Raw genomic sequence first — 325 nt, 5'->3', positions numbered from 1 at the left:
ATAAACGCACCCTAAACCATAGAATCACATCAACAAAACCCACCAAGACCTCAACTTACCTTCCGAACAGGGCGCATCGGTCACGGAGACGCTGCTGAACCGCATGACGCCCTCCCAGCGCGGACTCACCAGACCCGTGACGACGAAGTGGTGTTTCCCCGCCCTTGTGACCTCGACGCTCGTGTTCCTGTACTCGCCCGAGAAGCCGTCGTGGATCGCCATCAGGGTCTCCTCCTCGATGAAGCTCTCGCTGAGGGGGGCAGATGGGCGGTGGGGGGAGGGGGGGGGTCAGGAAAGGAGGAGAGTTATTCTGCGGTGTATTTGG

At 59.7% G+C, this 325-nt stretch overlaps 1 protein-coding gene across 1 annotated transcript in view; it reads right to left on the bottom strand.

The window, feature by feature from the left end:
• Window positions 1–325, bottom strand: part of LOC119592709 (MAM and LDL-receptor class A domain-containing protein 2-like) — a gene marked incomplete at its 5' end in the record, with an annotated part of 12,914 nt that overhangs the window by 11,180 nt on the left and 1,409 nt on the right. The window contains 1 exon segment of the mRNA XM_037941643.1: window positions 60–250. Within this exon segment, the coding sequence (XP_037797571.1) occupies window positions 60–250 (191 nt within the window).

The sequence above is a fragment of the Penaeus monodon genome, chromosome 30, assembly GCF_015228065.2.
Source record: "Penaeus monodon isolate SGIC_2016 chromosome 30, NSTDA_Pmon_1, whole genome shotgun sequence".
NCBI lineage: Eukaryota > Metazoa > Arthropoda > Malacostraca > Decapoda > Penaeidae > Penaeus > Penaeus monodon.
Note: the sequence above shows the minus strand (reverse complement) of the source record. Positions and strands in the feature narration are given on the sequence as shown.